Source organism: Triticum urartu, chromosome 2A (genome assembly GCF_056163025.1).
Source record: "Triticum urartu cultivar PI428250 chromosome 2A, HENAU_Tu73, whole genome shotgun sequence".
NCBI classification, from domain to species: domain Eukaryota; kingdom Viridiplantae; phylum Streptophyta; class Magnoliopsida; order Poales; family Poaceae; genus Triticum; species Triticum urartu.
Window position 1 is genome coordinate 328,133,057 of NC_141874.1, and position 17,533 is coordinate 328,150,589.

General features: G+C 44.6%; 1 protein-coding gene and 2 pseudogenes across 1 annotated transcript; 1 reads left to right on the forward strand and 2 right to left on the reverse strand.

Moving 5' to 3' along the window:
* The first annotated feature begins 8,488 nt into the window (after nucleotides 1–8,488).
* Nucleotides 8,489–10,628, forward strand: LOC147984989 (uncharacterized; annotated as a pseudogene).
* Nucleotides 10,629–11,200: 572 nt separating this feature from the next.
* Nucleotides 11,201–11,969, reverse strand: LOC147984990 (uncharacterized; annotated as a pseudogene).
* Nucleotides 11,970–12,426: 457 nt separating this feature from the next.
* Nucleotides 12,427–14,922, reverse strand: LOC125539969 (growth-regulating factor 11). Its single transcript, XM_048703523.2, has 3 exons — nucleotides 14,538–14,922; nucleotides 13,493–13,717; nucleotides 12,427–13,191 (listed from the first exon to the last, which is right to left on the reverse strand). Exons 1-3 carry the CDS (start codon nucleotides 14,791–14,793, stop codon nucleotides 12,875–12,877), a joined length of 798 nt encoding a protein of 265 aa, XP_048559480.1. The 5' UTR covers nucleotides 14,794–14,922; the 3' UTR covers nucleotides 12,427–12,874.
* Between the last annotated feature and the right edge of the window lie 2,611 nt (nucleotides 14,923–17,533).

Consider the following 17,533-nt stretch of genomic DNA (forward strand, 5'->3'; position numbering starts at 1 on the left):
AGGATTTTTATCATGAGACGCAATACATGGCTGCTGAAGATGCTGACAGGTATGAATGTTTAGTTGCTCAACGTGTTTTGAGTGTGCAGGTTACACAAGCTGAGCAAAATCAGAGGCATAATCTGTTCCATACAAAGGGAGTTGTGAAGGAACGTTATGTTCGCGTCATCATAGATGGAGGGAGCTGCAATAACTTGGCTAGCATGGAGATGGTGGAGAAGCTATCTCTAACCACAAGACCACATCCACATCCTTACTACATCCAATGGTTCAACAACAGTGGCAAGGTTAAGGTAACACGTATTGTTCGTGTGCATTTTAGTATCTCTACATATGCTGATTATGTTGATTGTGATGTGGTACCTATGCAAGCATGTTCCTTATTACTTGGTAGACCATGGAAATTTGATAAAAATTCTGTACACCATGGTAGAAACAATCAGTATACTCTTGTTCATAAGGATAAAAATATTACTTTGCTTCCTATGACTCCTGATTCCATTTTGAAAGATGATATTAATAGAGCTAATAAAGCAAAACAGGAGAAAAATAAAAGTGAAAATCAGATTGTGGCAAAAGAATTTGAGCAACAAATGCAGCCTAATAATAAACCATCTAGTGTTGCTTCTGAAATTAAACTGAAAAGTGCATGATTACTTGCCACCAAATCTGATATTGATAATTTAGATTTTAGCAAATCTATTTGCTATGCTTTTGTGTGCAAAGAGGCATTATTTTCATTCGAGGACGTGCCTTCCTCTTTGCCTCCTACTGTCACTAACATTTTATAGGAGTTTGCTGACGTCTTTCCACAAGACGTGCCACCAGGATTACCACCTATTCGAGGGATTGAGCATCAAATTGACTTAATTCCTGGTGCATCATTACCCAACCGTGCACCATACCGTACCAATCCAGAGGAGACGAAGGAGATTATGCGTCAAGTACAAGAACTGCTCGACAAAGGTTATATATGCGAATCCCTTAGTCCTTGTGTTGTTCCTATCATTTTAGTGCCGAAAAAGGATGGTACGTCGCGTATGTGCGTTGATTGTAGAGGCATTAATAATATTACTATTCGTTATCGTCATCCTATTCCTAGGCTAGATGATATGCTTGATGAATTGAGTGGCTCTACAATATTCTCCGAAGTTGATTTGCGTAGTGGATACCATTAAATTCGTATGAAATTGGGAGATGAATGGAAAACAACATTTAAAACTAAGTTTGGATTATATGAGTGGTTAGTCATGCCTTTTGGGTTAAGTAATGCACCTAGTACTTTCATGAGGTTAATGAACGAAGTTTTACGTGCTTTCATTGGACGATTTATGGTAGTTTACTTTGATGACATATTGATTTATAGCAAATCTTTGGAGGAACATCTGGAACATTTACGTGTTGTTTTTATTGCTCTACGTGATGCACGTTTGTTTGGTAACCTTGGAAAGTGCACCTTTTGCACCGACCGAGTATCTTTTCTTGGCTATGTTGTTACTCCACAGGGAATTGAAGTTGATAAAGCCAAGATTGAAGCTATTGAGAGTTGGCCGCAGCACAAAACGGTCACACAAGTGAGGAGTTTCCTTGGCCTCGCTGGTTTCTATAGGCGTTTTGTGAGAGATTTCAGCACCATTGTTGCACCTCTCAATGAGCTTACAAAGAAGGATGTGCCTTTTGTTTGGGGTACCGTACAAGAAGAAGCCTTCACGGTATTGAAAGATAAGTTGACACATGCTCCTTTACTCCAACTTCCTGATTTTAATAAGACTTTTGAGCTTGAATGTGATGCTAGTGGAATTGGATTAGGAGGTGTGTTATTATAAGATGGCAAACCTGATGCATACTTTTCTGAAAAATTGAGTGGGCCTAGTCTGAACTATTCTACTTATGATAAAGAATTATATGCTCTTGTTCGGACCTTAGAAACATGGCAACATTATTTATGGCCAAAGGAATTTGTTATACATTCTGATCATGAATCTTTGAAACACATTAAAAGTCAAGAAAAACTAAACCGTGGACATGCTAAATGGGTTTAATTCATTGAGACTTTCCCTTATGTCATTAAACACAAGAAGGGTAAAGAAAATGTTATTGCTGATGCATTGTCTCGTCGTTATACTATGCTTTCACAACTTGACTTTAAAATATTTGGATTGGAGACCATCAAAGATCAATATGTGCATGATGCTGAATTTAAAGATGTATTGCAGAATTGTAAGGAAGGGAGAACTTGGAACAATTTCGTTCTTAACGATGGATTTGTGTTTCGTGCTAACAAGCTATGCATTCCAGCTAGCTCCGTTTGTCTTTTGTTGTTGCAGGAGGCGCATGGAGGAGGATTAATGGGACACTTTGGTGTCAAGAAGACGGAGGATATACTTTCTACACATTTCTTTCGGCCAAAGATGAGACGGGATGTTGAGCGTTTTGTTGCTCGCTGCACTACATGTCAAAAAGCTAAGTCACGACTCAATACTCATGGTTTATATATGCCTTTGCTTGTACCTAGTGTTCCTTGGGAGGATATATCTATGGACCTTGTTTTAGGTTTACCTCGAACAAAGAAAGGGAGGGATAGCATATTTGTTGTCGTGGATAGGTTCTCGAAAATGGCACACTTTATACCATGTCATAAAAGCGATGATGCTGTTAATGTTGCTGATTTGTTCTTTCGTGAAATTATTCGCTTGCATGGTGTGCCAAATACTATTGTTTCAGATCGTGATACTAAATTTCTTAGCCATTTTTGGAGATGTTTATGGGCTAAGTTGGGGACTAAGCTGCTTTTTAGTACTACTTGTCACCCCCAAACTGATGGACAAACTGAAGTAGTTAATAGAACATTGTCTACTATGCTTAGGGCTGTTTTGAAGAATAACAAGAAAATGTGGGAAGAATGCTCGCCTCATATTGATTTTGCTTATAATCGTTCATTGCATTCTACTACTAAGATGTGCCCTTTTGAAATTGTGTATGGTTTCCTACCTCGTGCACCTATTGATTTGTTGCCTCTTCCATCTTCGGAGAAGGTTAATTTTGATGCTAACAAACGTGCTGAATTGATTTTAAAAATGCATAAGTTAACTAAGGAAAACATTGAGCGTATGAATGCTAAATATAAACTTGTTGGAGATGAGGGTAGAAAAAATGTTGTGTTTGCACCTAGAGATCTTGTTTGGTTACATTTGCGTATGGATAGATTTCCTAATTTGCGCAAATCAAAGCTAATGCCACGTGCTGATGGTCCTTTTAAGGTGTTAGAGAAAATAAATGATAATGCTTATAAACTTGAGCTGCATGTAGATTTTGGGGTTAGTCCCACTTTTAACACTGCAGATTTGAAGCCTTATTTGGGTGAGGACGATGAACTTTCGTCGAGGACGACTTCATTTTAAGAAGGGGAGGATGATGAGGACATCAATACCATTGTTACACCCACAGCCCCTGCTGCTATACATACTAGACCAATTACTAGATCTCGCGCACGCCAATTGAATTATCAGGTACTTTTGTTTCTTGGTAACGATTCTAATGTTCATGAGAATATGATGCTGCCTAAATTGGATACATTTGTTTTGCTTACAAATGAAGGGCCTAGCTTGGACAAGAAAGATGAACCTTGGAACAAGTTCAAGCATGGAGATGATTTCAGGACTTTGAAGCCATCATAAGGAGTGCATGAAGCCTTGGACGAAATATACAAGATGCCACTTCATAAATTTCGTTCAGAGGCTATTTTAGGTGCTGCGCCACCTTATTATTGGGCCAGGCCCATGTATTTTCTAAATACTTAAGTATAGGCTGTTTTTAGAGTCCGTATATGTGGGGAAACAAGAGTTAGGGTTGGTTTCGGACCCCTCCTCCAAGGGCCATGAAATCCCCCCACCCCTCTTCCTCCATATATACAACCCTTAGGGCGTCGTTTAGACTTTGGGTTTTGTTTAGATTAAAAGTTCGCCATAGCTGCAACTTCGCGTACTTTGTTTGTGTCCAACGACCAGACCAAGACGTCACAGAACCCCACCTTGATCAATAAATCTGTCATCTTATATTCGCGATATCCAGATTGCAATCTTAGTTTCTTGCTTGTTCTTCGTTTGCTCGCAGGAAACAAACCCTCGTGGTCAGGTTGATCGTGCTCCGGCATGGTCAATAACCCCTTGGAAGTTGGTTTAGCGATTGCTAAGGCGCAACGTCTCGCACATTCGTAGTCGGATTGTCAAGGCCGACTCCCACAGAAACGATAGCCACCATCTCACCGAAACATCGGGACACCTTCGCCTCTATCACTTTCCGCACAAAAGGAGGAGCAAGATGCAAGGATGGAGGAGATTCGGACATTGTTGATCAACCGTTCTTCCCCTTCATCATCCTCAAGGCGGCGACGTTCAAGTCACAAGTCTTCGTAGTGCAAAAATGATGCAAGCGCAAGTCGTTCACGTCCACATCTCCATGGCGACCACCATCATGTTCGTGATCCAGACCGTCATGAACAGCAAGTCACCTCCAAGCAACATGTGCATGACAACGACGAACGACATCTACTACGAGCTCAAGTGCGACAACGCCAACATCATCATGACGATGCTCACCAAGCGCAAATGCACAAGTCCCAACAAGCCCTACTTCACGTCAAGGCCAACCTTCATGAGCATAAGAGAAGACCGCGAGACGAGCACCACCAAGACAGAGCTACTCTACAACAACCACTTCGGCATCTTCGCTAGGTGCTATCAAGGCATCTTCACCTTTGGACGTGCGGCATCTTCGCCTACTTCTTGTGAATTCGCCTGCATCGACATCATCAAGTACAAGGCGACCACCTACGAGCGAGGGCGACACTTCCATCTTCGGAAGCCCCCCAAGGAAGATGGCCGAGCATGGGACATTCCTTTCGGTCATGGGGACGAGCTATGAGGTGCCACATCATATGGGCCTCCAACAACAAGTCGGTGACAAGAAGATCAAGTAAGGGCCATCCCCTTCAACCACGGCGATGAGCATGAACCTCTTCAACAACATGAAGACGGCGCACATATTGGACTCATGCTCTTTGTCAAGCTACGAGACCGCACATGAGACCTTATATTTGGTCTTCGAGGAGAGTGATGATGTGCCATCTTCGGCCTTCATCCATAGCCACGACTACGACATGATTGACCATGGAGACATTTGCACCTACATCTCTCCAACACCCACATATCATGAGATGACACAATTGACATGTAAGGAGAGCCACCACCCCATGAGTGAGATGAGTGACTCCATCATATGTGACATTGAGTGCATTTCCTATGAGAGGATGAGTGCGACCATCACTAGCCCAACACATGAGAGCATGCCACACACCCTATGTGAGGTTGAGAGCCATTTGAGTGACTCCACCAACCACACGAGTGAGAGCATCCAAGACGGAGTGAGTGAGCCACAACACTTAGTGAGTGAGGTAGTTGACACGGCATGTGAGGCCACTATGATTTCTAACAGCATAACCTCTACTCCTAGTGTGTTTTCTTCTTTGGTGCTAGGTCTCCTACATGACGACATGTCTATCCTCGGCGAGTCCATACCTCCAATGGAGACGACAATGGTCATGGTGGACGATGATGCACCCCCCACATGGTTCCATCGAGATGAAGATGATCACGCCTAGGTCTTCCACACCTCACCTACAACACATGAGCGATGCTCTAAAGGTAATATAGGTGATGGTGCTTCTCTTGTCCCACTAGTGGACTAGCTCACCAATGATTGCTTGCATGATGTTGATCCACCTATTCCCATGCTTCATGCTAGTGCGAATTCTTCATGTCATGACTTACCAATTTATGATGAATATGATGATGATCATGTTGATTTGCCTAGTTGTGATGCTATGCTCCATAGGATATCATGTGAAAATTCTATTGGTCACATCATGTTTGAAAATCCTTTGAACTTGTCATATGCTATGAGTGAGATCTCCCATATTGCATCATTTCAATCTCAACATAGTAGCTATGCATGCCCCATTAACATAAATCTCATTTGCACTTATGGCATAGATGACGAGATGATGGTCATTGCTTTTGTTTTTCATGTGATGATATCGTCATGCTTCATTTACATGATTTGCATGATTCATCTACTATGCCATGCCATGATCACATAGAACCAAATATGCATTGTTTTGGATGTTGTCAATATTCTCCATGTGATGTTTCCATTAATTCTCATGAGGAGACCCACATAGTTTTCTCATATATATTAGGAGATTTTGATGCATTCCATACTTTACATGATTCTCTTGCTTGCACCGTATGCATTCCATGCACAACAATGCTCTAGATATTTCTTGTGATGCATTACATAATTTGAGTCTCCATTATGCTATACATAACAACAAACCAATCATGATGGATGACATGTTTCTATATCATGCATCTCACTTATTTGAGCATTGGCTATTTTGTGCTAATCAACATTTGCACGTGTGCATCATGATGGATGATGTGTACATATACCACGCACACACAATTTTCCCTTTGTCTTTGATTTGTGTAGGTACTCGCGTATACCCGTCAACCTCTCGGTACCAAGAGTTGATGAAACGAGCTCTTGAGAGCAACGATGATTTGGGATCCCATGGACTATCCTTATCACCGTTCCTTTTGCGCAAGGACTACGCGCATCTCTTCTACTTGGTTCTCACACGGCTATGGGTTATATACTACTTGTTCATTTATACCCATCGTACCATGTTCACTTTGCATGTTATGCCTATTTCTATGTCTTTGCCATGCAATTGTGACCCTTGCTTGCACTTACCCATGATTCACCATTTTACTACTCCTATGTGTATTTGCATGCTTGGTGAAGATACTTGTTGCTATTGGCATGTTTATCATGTGCCTCATGCTATTGTTGCTTGTTGTGTTGGGAGAGTCTTGATGTCCCATTACTATTTTACAGCCTGAGATCGAGCCAACTGAAATGTGCCTAATCAACATGTTTGTAACAGTTCTCACCAGGTTTTTCGTAATTAACAAGCAACTCTTTTGTTTTTACTCCCTCCGTCCCGAAAAACATGTCGTGCATGTAGTTTGTTGCTAATTTTGCAAAAAAGCCCTCATAGTTTCAAAACCGTCACAAACAAGTCCCTCCACCCTGTCTTCTTCCTCGGTCGTCGCCCGTGCGTCGCCAGGGGCTGTCGCCGCCAAGCTGCGCGATTTGTCACCCATCAGGAAGTGCTTCGCCGTCGTCGTGCCTCCATCGCCACGTACCTTCAACGTCGCTGCTGTCGCCAAGTACCTGCTCCGCCACCGCCGCCCTGACCTGCCGCCGCCGCGATCCCCTCCCGCCACGACTACTTGTGGGCGTCGCTGGAATTTCCCACCACGATCCGGTGGAGCAGGAGCTCCCTCTCATCGTCCTCGAGCTACCCGCGAGTCCTCCTCGAGCTCCCGCGAGTCCACCTTGAGCTGCCTCCCATGCGCCACCACGATCCCTCCCGCCGTGATCCCCTACGGGCATCGCCGGAACCAGCCTCCACGATCCGGTGGATAGGAGCTCACACGCGTCCTCCTCTATCTCCCGCGAGTCCTCTTCAAGCTCCCATGCACCGTTGTGCTACTACTTCTCCTCTGCCCACGTGCCTGCACGACTATTTCTCCTCTGCTTCTCCCTTGTCGCCGGTGGAGCTGCTGCTGCTGCTGCTCTGCCCGTGTTGATGCTGCTGCTCCTCTGCCCGTGACCGTGTTGCTGATCCAACTGACCGTGCTACTGTTGCTGCTCCTCTGCCCGTGTTGATGCTGCTGATCCTCTACCCGTGTTGTTGTTGCTACTGCTAATTGCAATCTGAAGAATTGCTACCTAAAAATTCAAAGACAATATCATCAGAGAAGGTATTCCATCATAGTAAAATTGCTACCTGGAAATTTGTCAAATTGATTTACTGTTAACTGAATCAGTAGCATCACCCAACATCCATCAGCACATGCTACGGTGAGGTAATTCTGTACTGTAGTGGGTTAGAGAGATTCAGTTAAACTGTAGGTACAGATCTTTTAACTTAAGACATTCTTCCTAAGATCAGCCTTAAAACTTCAACAGTGTTAAAACAGAGTCATCTCTCTTTTTTTTGCTTGTTGGTTGGTTGCAGACAGATTGTTGCTTTAGTTTGACTTCAGAAATCAAAATCTAGGAGGAAATCAAGAGGAGTTGGAGACTTTTGGCAGAACATGGACACCCGCACAAGGGCTTGTAACTAGTCAAGCTGTTTTCCATATAGGATGGTCAATCTCCACAAAATTCGATTTTCTGAGTAACAACATATAGTATATCCCCACTTGCCGATGGAACCCAAATGATGTCAGTGAAAACATCACCAGACTGTTAAAATTCAGTTAAAAGATCTGTACCTTGATGCAGACTAAAGGGAGTAGGTTAACTCATTTAGTCATGTGGTTGGTCAAACTGTACCATGCCAAAGTATTTCCTGTAGAGAGAAAAAACAAAAATAAGCAAACATAAATTGATTGGAATGTGTTGTAGTTTCACTAGGAGTAGTTTATATGCAAAGGTAATAAATCAGTTTTGATTCTATTGACAGGAGTATATTTTTCTTGACACTTTTCTACCATAGGCATGGTACTATGAGCAAGTAAAATTCAGCAAAACTACTCTAACTAGAGTAAAATTATGTGAACTACTCTAACTAGAGAAAATGGCTTATGGTTAGAGCAAAGTGTTTGGCTGCCATGGCAGCCTTTCTATAAATGGTGCCATGGTAGCCATTTGTAGAAATGGTCCCATGGCACCATTTCTTGTTGGGTACCATGGCAACCAAACTAGAAATGGTGCCATGGCACCTATTTCTTGTTTGACTTGCATACTCATTTTGTGTGTGTATATTCTTGTTATGGTACCATGGTGTACTCATCTTTTGTCATTGATGGTAAGAACACATAAATATGGATTTGAACTTGATGCCTCAAGAGGAAGAACATGAAACCATTGATTTGAACTTGATGCCTCAAGAGGAAGACGATGAAGGTATTAATTTGAATTTGATGCCTCAAGAGGAGGAACCTCAAGTGGCAGAGAATGTAGCTATGGATTTGAACTTGATGCCTCAAGAGGAAGACGATGAAGATATGAATTGGATGCCTCAAGAAGATGAAGGGAAAGAGGATGAAGCTCAAGAGGAAGAGGATGAAGTTATGAATTGGATACTTCAAGAGAAGAGAAGAGAATTATTAGATAAGGAGAGGCATGGTGTTTACTTCGCCTTGCTGGTAATCGAGCTCAGAGATGGGTCTGTTCAACCAGACGACAAGCTGCTAGTCTCAAACCTGTTGGACATAAGTGTACGATCTGTTGAAAGAATCTGGGAAGATGCCAAAAGGCAAATTGCCGATGGCAAAGAAGTAGATGTCTCAAGCAATAAGCCGGGAAGATCTGGCCGAAAGAGAAAGGAGCTAAATCTAGAGAGGGCCTCAACAATCCCACTGAATAAAAGAAGAACAATTCGATCTCTGGCACGGTCGCTAGGTGTGGCCCGATCGACCCTACATAAGAGGTTCCAGTTGAATGAGCTCAACCGCATCACAAGCACCGTGAAGCCTCACCTCAAGCTAGAGAACAAGCTTGTGAGATTGAAATTTTGTATGTCCATGGTCGATGACAATTCGACCTCAACTTCTCGGGCTATGTTCAAACCAATGACGAATATGGTTCACATCAATGAGAAGTGGTTTGACATGACGAGGGTGAAGAATAGTTACTATGTACTTCCAGGAGAACCTGAACCAAAGCGCACCATGTCAAACACTCACAGCATTGGGAAGGTAATGTTCCTAACAGCTATTGCCAGGCCTCGATATAACAATGAGGGGGAGCTAACATTCGATGGGAAGATCAGCATTTGGGCATTCGTCGAAGAGACTGAGGCGAAGCGGACAAGTCAGAACAGAACAAAGGGGACAAAAGTGTTGACATCAGTGAAAGTAACCAGGCCCGTGTGCAGAGATTATCTAATCAATAAGGTTATCCCAACAATTCAGGATAAGTGGCCTGACGATGATGAGGGAGCAACAATATTCATCCAACAGGATAATGCAAAGCCTCATGTCCTTCCCAATGATGTAGCTTTTCGAGAAGCTGTGGAACAAACTGATCTTGACATCCGATTGCTACAATAGCCCCCAAATAGCCCTGAGTTAAATTGTTTGGACATCTGCTTCCATAACTCTCTCCAGTCTCTAACCGACTGTAGGTCACCTACAAACATCCAGGAACTGGTACAGGGTGTGGAAGAGGAATTCGAGAACTACGATCCCGACAAGTTACACAAAAGCTTTATCACATTAGAAGCAGTTATGTTTGAAGTTATGAAAGACAAAGGAGGAAATCAATATAAGTTGCCCCACTTGCACAAGGATCGCGTTCAGAATGCTGGAATGGAAATAACCAGTGTATATTGCGACAGCCGGGTAGCTGTTGATACTAGGGCCGTTATAGAAGAAATGGAAATTGCAATAGGAAAAGAAAATGAAAGGAAAGAATTAGCTAGAGAAGGTAAAAGAAAGAAAAGTAAAGGGAAGGGAAGGGAAGAAGTGGCCAAAGAAAGTAAAAGAATGTAGTCAAGAGGGGACAAAGAGGCCCTTATGTCATGTAGTCAGGTGCTCCTTTGTGTATGTCTTGTGTAATCTTGTGTCAAGAGGGGACAAAGATTCCCTTATGTCATGTGTAATCTTGTGTCAAGAGGGGACAAAGAGGACCTTATGTCATGCCCTTGTGTATGCCTTGTCTAATCCTTGTATAAACTCCTTGTTGGAATATATTGGAATTTGGGTTATTTGGAATTTGAATTGATTTGGATTAATTTAGTTATTTGAATTAATTTAAAATATTTGGATTAATTTGAATAATTTGGATTAAAACTGAATATTTGTGCTAACATAATGTTTACCATTTTAGAAATGCACTAATTAAATTTCTAAAATGAAGCCATAGATATATAGTGTTCTGTTCTGACAGTAGCTAGGTATTGTAGATAGGATAGCTGAACTTTCAGAACTGAGGAGAAGGAAGAAGTAGGAAGAAGTAGGAGTATCTTTATGTTGCAATCCTTGGGTTTACGAAGGAGCAAATGGGACTTGAAGAGCACTTGCAGTAAGGGAAATTCAGTTAAAAAGGCCTTGAGTAAATTCAGTTAAAGATGCATTAACAACAAGGCCTTGAGTAAACTTAGACTTCCTAACAGCATGTTCTGATCCACTAAGAGCAAGTCTAAGCTTTTTCCTACACCACACACACATGTTTCAAAATTCCACAAAAATTGCCCAAAATGGAGTGATTCACATGTGAGTACAGTACTAAAATTTTCATTTTTGACATTTTGGGGATTCAGGCAAGCATCCTCACCTTCGCTCTGTAGTAGTGGATGAGGTTGACGGCCAGGTGGACAGTGGTGGTGGCTGCTGGGCGGCGAGGCAGCCATACGGCGAGGAGGGGGTCGACGAAGGGCAGTGCCAGCTCCGTCTCGCCACCCTCGGGGAAGGACGGCTCCGTCGGACGGAGCGCCGCTGGTGGAAGGCACCGTCTGCGGATTGGAGAAGGGGCACCCGTGCTTCCCAGTGCTCGGGTCAACGGCGTCCATGAAGGGGCGAGCTTCATGGTCGACAGTGAGGAGGTGATTCACGACAAGCGCAGGCGGAAGGAGAGCGAGGATTGCAGACGGTGGTCTCCAAAATTGAACCTTCGCGGGCGGCGGGCGTAGGGGAACGAGGCGGCGGTCGGAGGGGAGGGGAACAAGGCGCCGGTGTGGGGAGGCGGGAGGGAAGCAAGGCGGAGGCGGCGTGGGGCGGCGGGGGCGGGGCGACCAAATCGGCCGGCGTCGGAGAAGGCTGAGGAAGGACGAGGACCGCGAGTTTGGTCGAGAAAACGACAAGGACTAAACTGAAAAAATGACATCACGACATGTTTTTTGGGACGGAGGGAGTACTTAACAGATTGAGCCTAAGGTTCTGGAATAAAAATGAAATCTTTCAATGCAACCACATGTCTTGCCCCACGCGGCCATTTGGAAATCAAATCAGGCTTCATTACCTGGGAATCAACTAGTACCGGGCATAAAAATAGATCCTGATGATTCCATTAACTCTAGCGATCAATCTAAGAAAAAGAGTGATATCATATCATTTGATTATTAAGTATAAGAAAGCCTCCGAGGAATTCAACCATGCAAACTGAAATTCAAATGGCTCCACCGCCATTTGATTAGTACCCAGACATTATCCAATGATAGACCAAATACCAATCAGTGGAAGCATCAAAACATCCTTAGCAGTATCCATTAGCACATCATTACATCACACATGCATTCAAATCATATCAGAGCACCTCAGGTTGTTAGAACTTACATTAACAAATAGCATGTTGAAACTAAAGATATGTATTCTCATAACTGAATCTCCATAGGGTCTAAAATTGTATGGATCTTCCAATTGTTATGCAACTGACAAACAACACAATTGTGAAGGCCAATAAAAGCACACAACAAATAGTATCTACTCTCTGCAGATTCATCCACCAGTTTCTTGAGTCACAATGCGACTTATCAGTGAGGGAAGACTTATCCAATTATGCCGCATCACCTGCCCAAAGGCCGAAAGCACGACCAAGCTAATTCAAACTATACACCTAAACTGAAAGATTCAGTGACAGCTAAACAGGGGTTTTTGTGGCTTCTTCCGACAAGACATTTTGCTTGCTTAATGAGGTTATAGCTAGACAACACTAAAGTCTTTTGAGGATTACAATAACGGAACTCTAATTGCCATGGCGGTTACGCTCTTCTTGCACCTTCCAAATGCTGCATCATCAATCATGTAAACTCCACAGCAGCTGGTGCTGCCACTGCAAGCTTCTTGCTACTTGAACTCTTGTCGTCAGTCTTCTTGCCTCCTTCAGTGACTTTGCCAGATGACGATTTTGACCCTGATGCGGAATCAGGCTCGTCATCCTCAACAATAACCTGTACAGGACGCTTGCGACCACGATGCATATGGCGTTCACAATATTTCTCGTTTGGGATTGTTTTTCTCCAGCATCGCCACTTTTTTCCATCTGTTCGCCGGCACCTTCCTGGTTCTGGTTCTGGGCTCTTCCCGAAGTCCAAGCAGAGTGTTGCCAATCCCATCACTGCCCAGTCCAGCAATACAAATCAGTTAGAAAGCCTCAAATAGCTCTGAAAAATAAATGAATAAGAAATGTCCAACTTTTCAGGGGGTTCTTGATCATTCCCATCATTTCAACAGCTATTGCATGTCGTTGGAGCTTTTATTTGCTATAAAACCAACTAGGTATGACATCCAAGGACCTTACTGCACTGCCCTAGATACCGCAATCAACTAATATGAATATTTTCTGATATCTACCAAATATTCAATAAATTCTGACATCAAGGAACATATCAACGATGACACAGATTACAAGGGCATACATGTAGGGTAATTCTGTGCGCCTTCAGAGGATGCACCGGTAACACTCTTCCAGATGGGGAAGACGAGATGGGTAGGCACAGGCACGCGGGCAGCCATATACTGGTATACCCGAGACTGCTGCTCTAGCTCCTGCAGCTGCATCGCAGTAAATGATGCCCCAGCACCTTCAGGGACAGACGCGAAAAGCGCTCTCATTTCTTCCTGAAGTGCTGCAGTTGCTACCGCTGTCAACCAAACAAATACAAACAAATTAATGGGCTCAAGTAAGTATTATGTGCAGTACAGAAATCTACTCGACACTTACATAGCTCGGCCTTGTACATAAAGACAACAATGACAGCGAAGCAATGGTAAACCCAAAATCTAATGTTTTGTGCATCGTCAGTATTAAGAAAAGCTAGCATAACAATGAATAAATCAGATTTTCCATGCTTAAAGAACCCGACGTCAGATTTGTAGGGGAATCCTGAAAACATACAGTTTCTTGCTAAATTGTAAGTCAATGTACAATGCAAAGGAGTTAAGAACGACAGGAAGCAAAAAAAAAAAACATGCCTGACAATAAACTGGAAAATAAAAATATCTGACAAACAAGAAACCCCTCAAGCTTTATGTCATTTCTTTCTTCTTAGCAACTAAATAATTCTCTTCAAACAGCCATAAAGAAACAAAAAAAACTAAATCCCAAAATAACTAGCAAAAAAGAAAGGCACCCCTATGTGCGTAGTTAAATGAACAACGTATTATATATATACAGCGTGGAAAACTGAAGAGGCACTATTTGTCCTTGTACAACAAAGCATCCTTTGTATAGTTAATTGTTAAATTAAAAATTAGCACCATCCGAAACCAGCTATACTGTTTCTTCTGCAACTATTCCTACGCAAAAACACCATAGAACTTCTATTGTATTATTGCATCTTACAGTTGAACACTACCAACAGTCAGCTAATAGAGCCAAATAACAGCACAGAAAAGTTTCTTGCGTGATTAACGATGGACGGAACAAGTTCTTGCATGCGACCGCCAGAGAAGTACAGGTACCTTCCTCTGGATCCTCGACCAGGACAGGGTCCTCTACCAGGACCAGATCTTTACACCCACTATCTTCCTTCCCAGCGTCGTCGCCGTTCCCCTCTCGATCTGCGCTCTCCTCCACCTCGCCCTCCAATTCTTGACCGGGTTCTTGCCCTACCGCCTGCAGAATCGCCTCCTCCGCCGCCTCCAGGGTGTTCTCGCCGCCGCCGCCGCCGCCTCCAACGGAATTAGCATCCTTCTTGTCCTCCCCTTCCGCCGCCATGGTAGCGAAAGGGCCGCGCAAGAGAAGAGGGCAAAAGGTATCTTTGGGATTGGATCGGGGGGGAGGCCGGCGATACGGAGCTCTCGCTTTGAGGGGGAAGGAGAAGGACGTGACAAAAGATTGGGGGTGGGGGGTGGGGGGGTGGTGGTGGTATGTGTGTTATCGGGGACAAAAAAAACTGGGATAATTGAAATTGTGCCTTTAGTTGTGTCCCACTTGACTGATTTGCCCTTAAATTTGAAAAACTCATGGTCCTGCCCAAGTGTGTTTGGTCCCCTTGTGTTTTTGTCCTTCCGTCCCAATTCCGTCCAGTCAAAGACGTTTGACTGTTAGAGAAACATTTTTCTGGACCATTTTACCCCTCCTTACAAGTTCAGTGAAAAATCAAAGAAAAAACAAGTTACACTTACATGTGGGACCCAATTAAATACAAAATAAAAAAGCCTTCCCTCTTCCTATCTTCTTCCTACCCGGCTCATCCCCGACCTCCATCCTGGCCATGGCGCCCTATGCCCCACCGCTGACCACCAGTCCCTCCCCGACCTCCATCCGGCCGGATCCAGTCCAGCCGATGCCTCCCACGCCGGATCCGCCGTCTTTGTCGCGTCCCCATGCCTCGCACCAATCCAGGCCTCCCCTGCATCACGTTGCCGCCCCCATGCCCCAGGATCAGTGCCGCCGTCGATCCCTCGATCTGCTTTGTCTTGGTGGCTCCGACCGATTTGGCTGCAGGAGGCGCGGGCACTCCGGCCACCTAGCTGGACGACGACCTTGACGGCATCGCACGATGCAGGGCTCCCGGTGTGGCTGCGAGGCAGAGAGGCAAAGGTGCGGGTGCTCCGGCGACCGGACCAGCGAGGCACTGCGGGGATGTGGATGTGGCCGAGGCGGGGTAGAAGATCCAGCGACGGAGGCGAACTCCAAGGGTGGCGGCGGCGCTCTGCACATCCGAGGGAGAGAGAGGAGTTATGGGAGAGAGAGAGAACCCATGGGAGAGAGGAAGGAACCGGGCCGGGAGGGCCGGATCTGGGCCATGACAAGCCGATGTGGTGATGGTTGGCTGGGGAAGCACTAAGCTGCGAGGGCAAAAAGGTCCAGGAAAAAGTCCCCCTAACAGTCAAACGCCTTTGACTAGACGGAATTGGGACAGAAGGGCAAAAACACAAGGGGACCAAAAGCACTTGGGCAAGACCATATGTTTTTCAAAATTAGGGGCAAATCAGTCGAGTGGGACACAACTAAGGGCACAATTTCAATTATCCCAAAAAAATTTATGGGACCCAAAGTTTTCTTTTTTAGGGACCCAAAGTTGTTATGTGCACCCAGGGCATCTCGGGCATGTGCTTGCATTATTCTTGGATTTATTTTAGGCCTTTTGGCAATGCGTTTTCAGTGGGAGAAAGTGTTCCCGTCGACGACGAGGCATCTAAATGATTTCGTAAATCTAAAAATGATATGTCGGCTCAGTCTCTCGAAGGAGCTCATAGGGGTAGGGTGCGCGTTCATATGGGTGAGTGTATGCGCATATGTATGAGCGCTTTTGCATCTGTACTGTGTTAAGAAAAAAGACACGCTATGTGTCCGTGGACACACATATGCGATCCAGCCATCCAAACATTGCACTAAGTAAACCCAAATGTTGCGCCGTGCGTGTGCGTTATCAAGCGCGCTCGAGCGGCCGCACAAGAACCGTCCATCTATTGTAATATCGAGACACATGGAGAGGTGGACCGACCAAGTGGACAGGAACGAGACAGTGGTTTTTTGTTGCTTCCCCTTGGAAATTTGGGAAGACACGCCCGGTTTTTTTCCAGTCCCCTCGTTCCCCTTCCCCACTCCCTCTCTGCTCGGCGACAAGAGGGGGAGAGAAATCCACAAATCCCTCATCCATAGAGCTTCACGGCGAGCGTGGCCGAGGTGACGGATTAAGCGGCGGAGAAGGTAACGGACCAACGGAGTGGCGGAGCGGCGGAGGCGGGAGGATTCGAGCAGTTTTGATGGGATAGGAGTCGCGCGCATGGACGGAAGGAGAAGGAAGTGAGGGAAGATGGTGGCTTGCGCGAGGCGAAGGACGACCGAAGAGGAGAGATCCCTCTCCATCAATGATTTGAGGTCAGTTTCTCCGACATTTTTTCGCTCGCACATCACGTGGTTAGTGGGGTTTCTTTGCCGACACCTCGTCGTCATCAACAGCCACGGGAGGACGCGAGGAATGGCGGTGGATGTAGACCACGAAGCAAATCATTTTCATGGGGGTACATGCACCAAATCGAGGCTATGCTCGTGGGGATTTTCAGTTCATAGGTTATTTGGGGGTAGTTGGATTTTCACCAAAGGATCCCAGGCAGTTGGGGTGGTGGTGCTCCAGAGTTTTTCACAGGGGGCTTGATAGAGGCGAGGGTCTCTCGATCTTTCGATGAGATGATAATGTGGAGATGACTTTGATGATCCGACTACAAACATGCACGACGTTGCGCCTTAGCAATCACTAAACCAACTTCAAGAGGTTATTGACCACGCTGGAGCACAATCAACCTGACCACGAAGGTCTATTCCTGCAAGCAATCGAAGAGCAAGCAAGAATATGATAAAGCAATCTGAATATTGCAAATATCGATGAAGTATTGATAATGGCTAGGATCCGAAAGCGGTCCTGGTCTGGTCGTTGGACACAAAGAAATACACGAAGTTGCGTTGGCTAACTTTTAACTAAACAAATCCCAAGGAAAAAGCTACTAGA

Bases quoted from the DNA above. Each gene is read 5' to 3' on its own strand.
- LOC125539969 (XM_048703523.2), bottom strand. From the start codon at position 14,793: ATGGCGGCGGAAGGGGAGGACAAGAAGGATGCTAATTCCGTTGGAGGC. The intron at 13,718-14,537 runs GTACCTGTACTT...TTTGGTTGACAG, and splicing joins GGTCGAGGATCCAGAGGAAG to CGGTAGCAACTGCAGCACTT. The intron at 13,192-13,492 runs GTATGCCCTTGT...TGGACTGGGCAG, and splicing joins CGCACAGAATTACCCTACAT to TGATGGGATTGGCAACACTC.